The sequence below is a fragment of the Egretta garzetta genome, unplaced genomic scaffold (genome assembly GCF_000687185.1).
Source record: "Egretta garzetta isolate BGI_Z169 unplaced genomic scaffold, ASM68718v1 scaffold733, whole genome shotgun sequence".
Taxonomy (NCBI): Eukaryota; Metazoa; Chordata; class Aves; order Pelecaniformes; family Ardeidae; genus Egretta; species Egretta garzetta.
The window spans coordinates 141,606-143,149 of NW_009259186.1; the positions used below are offsets into that span (position 1 = coordinate 141,606).

At 45.8% G+C, this 1,544-nt stretch overlaps 1 protein-coding gene across 1 annotated transcript in view; it reads left to right on the plus strand.

The window, feature by feature from the left end:
• The window catches only part of LOC104123449 (carboxypeptidase A2), a 9,382-nt gene that overhangs the window by 6,152 nt on the left and 1,686 nt on the right, over nt 1-1,544 (plus strand). Inside the window, 2 exon segments of the mRNA XM_009635700.2 lie at nt 254-391; nt 787-986. Of these exon segments, the coding sequence (XP_009633995.1) occupies nt 254-391; nt 787-986 (338 nt within the window).

Sequence of the window (1,544 nt, forward strand, 5' to 3'; positions counted from 1 at the left end):
TCTTCCAAGCGAAAAATAGATGTGAGGAAGGTAGGCTCTGAATGCTGTAGGAAGGAGTTACAACAAAGTTGGGCAGCCAAAGATACTAATTACTTGTCTAACCCATCTTAACCCACTGTAAATACACCAGCCCTTCCATTCTTGACCATTGGCCCATCTTGGCAGTCAGCCCATCAGAAACAATCTCAGGCTTGCGCCTGGGTGCTCTTCCTGATGAATGGCAACTATTTCTGGGTAGCAGGATTACTGCAATGACCGAGATTTGCTCCTTTTCAAAGCCACAGTGTGTGTTTCTTTTAGAATCGCATGTGGCGGAAGACCCGCTCCAAGAATCGAGGCAGTCCATGTGTTGGAGTTGATCCAAACAGGAACTGGGATGCAGGTTTTGGAGGTAGGAATAACGTTTCTGGGTTCTGGCTGTCACAAAGAAGAAAGTTCCCTTTCACGTTCCTGGATCCTGTTACACAGGACCAGCGATCGCCTTAATAGAAGGGATTCAGAAAGAAAATGGGCAACAAGGATGGGAGCTTTCTTGTGTAAAGATAATTTTGCATTGATTAATTGCCAGTGAGCACAAGATGAAGGAAGTAACCTGTATCTTCTAGAAATATGTCCCTTGAGTATTGATGCCCTGTGGCTGCTGTTTGAGCATTTATCAGCACTTAAGGCTTTGCCTTTGGCCAAAGACCTGTTCTTAGGAAAGCCCAGCTTTGTGTTGGTCTGCTGTGATCTTTCACGAATTCTGGTTCTTACAGGTTTGCCTTTGTTCCTCCTTTGCACCAACAGGTCCTGGAGCCAGTAGTAATCCCTGCTCTGACTCTTACCGTGGGCCCAGTGCCAACTCAGAGGTGGAAGTTAAATCTGTTGTCAACTTTATTAAGAATCATGGAAACATCCAGGCCTTCCTCACGCTCCACAGTTACTCGCAGCTCCTGATGTATCCCTATGGCTATAAATGCACCGAACCGGCAGACTACGCTGAGCTGGTGAGACATCAGGCTTTAGCTTCCGCTGTTCTGCCCAGCTGGCTTTCTATACTCAAGTATTACAGTGAGATATCAGGACTAAAACAAGAGGCTGAACTCTGCCACCATAGCAGTAACCATCTGTGAGAGCCAACAAAAATCTGGTGCGATGCAGCGCCTTTAAAAGAGAAATCTCGATCATATGCAAGCATGTGCCATCCCCACCCGTTCTCAGGCCTCTTCACTCATCCACATTTCCTTCTTTCTACTTTAATGCCAGCATCACAGCTGTGAGAACATCTTTGAGGTGATGGGGATCTCACAATCATAACTCAAATGGAAAAGACCTCTGGAGGTCTCTAGTCTAACCCTCTGCCGAAAGCAGGCAGACTTTGGAGTCAGATCCAATTTCAAGGTTGAATTGGGTTGCTTAGGCCCTTGCCTGGCTGAGTTTTGATGAATTGTTTTGATTTGGTTTGATATTTCTAAAGACAAATTCCACAGCTTCTTCAAGCCCTACTCAAAGTTTCCCCACTGTCATGGGGGATTTTCTTTTTCCCAAATCGTTTGTTGCCACTC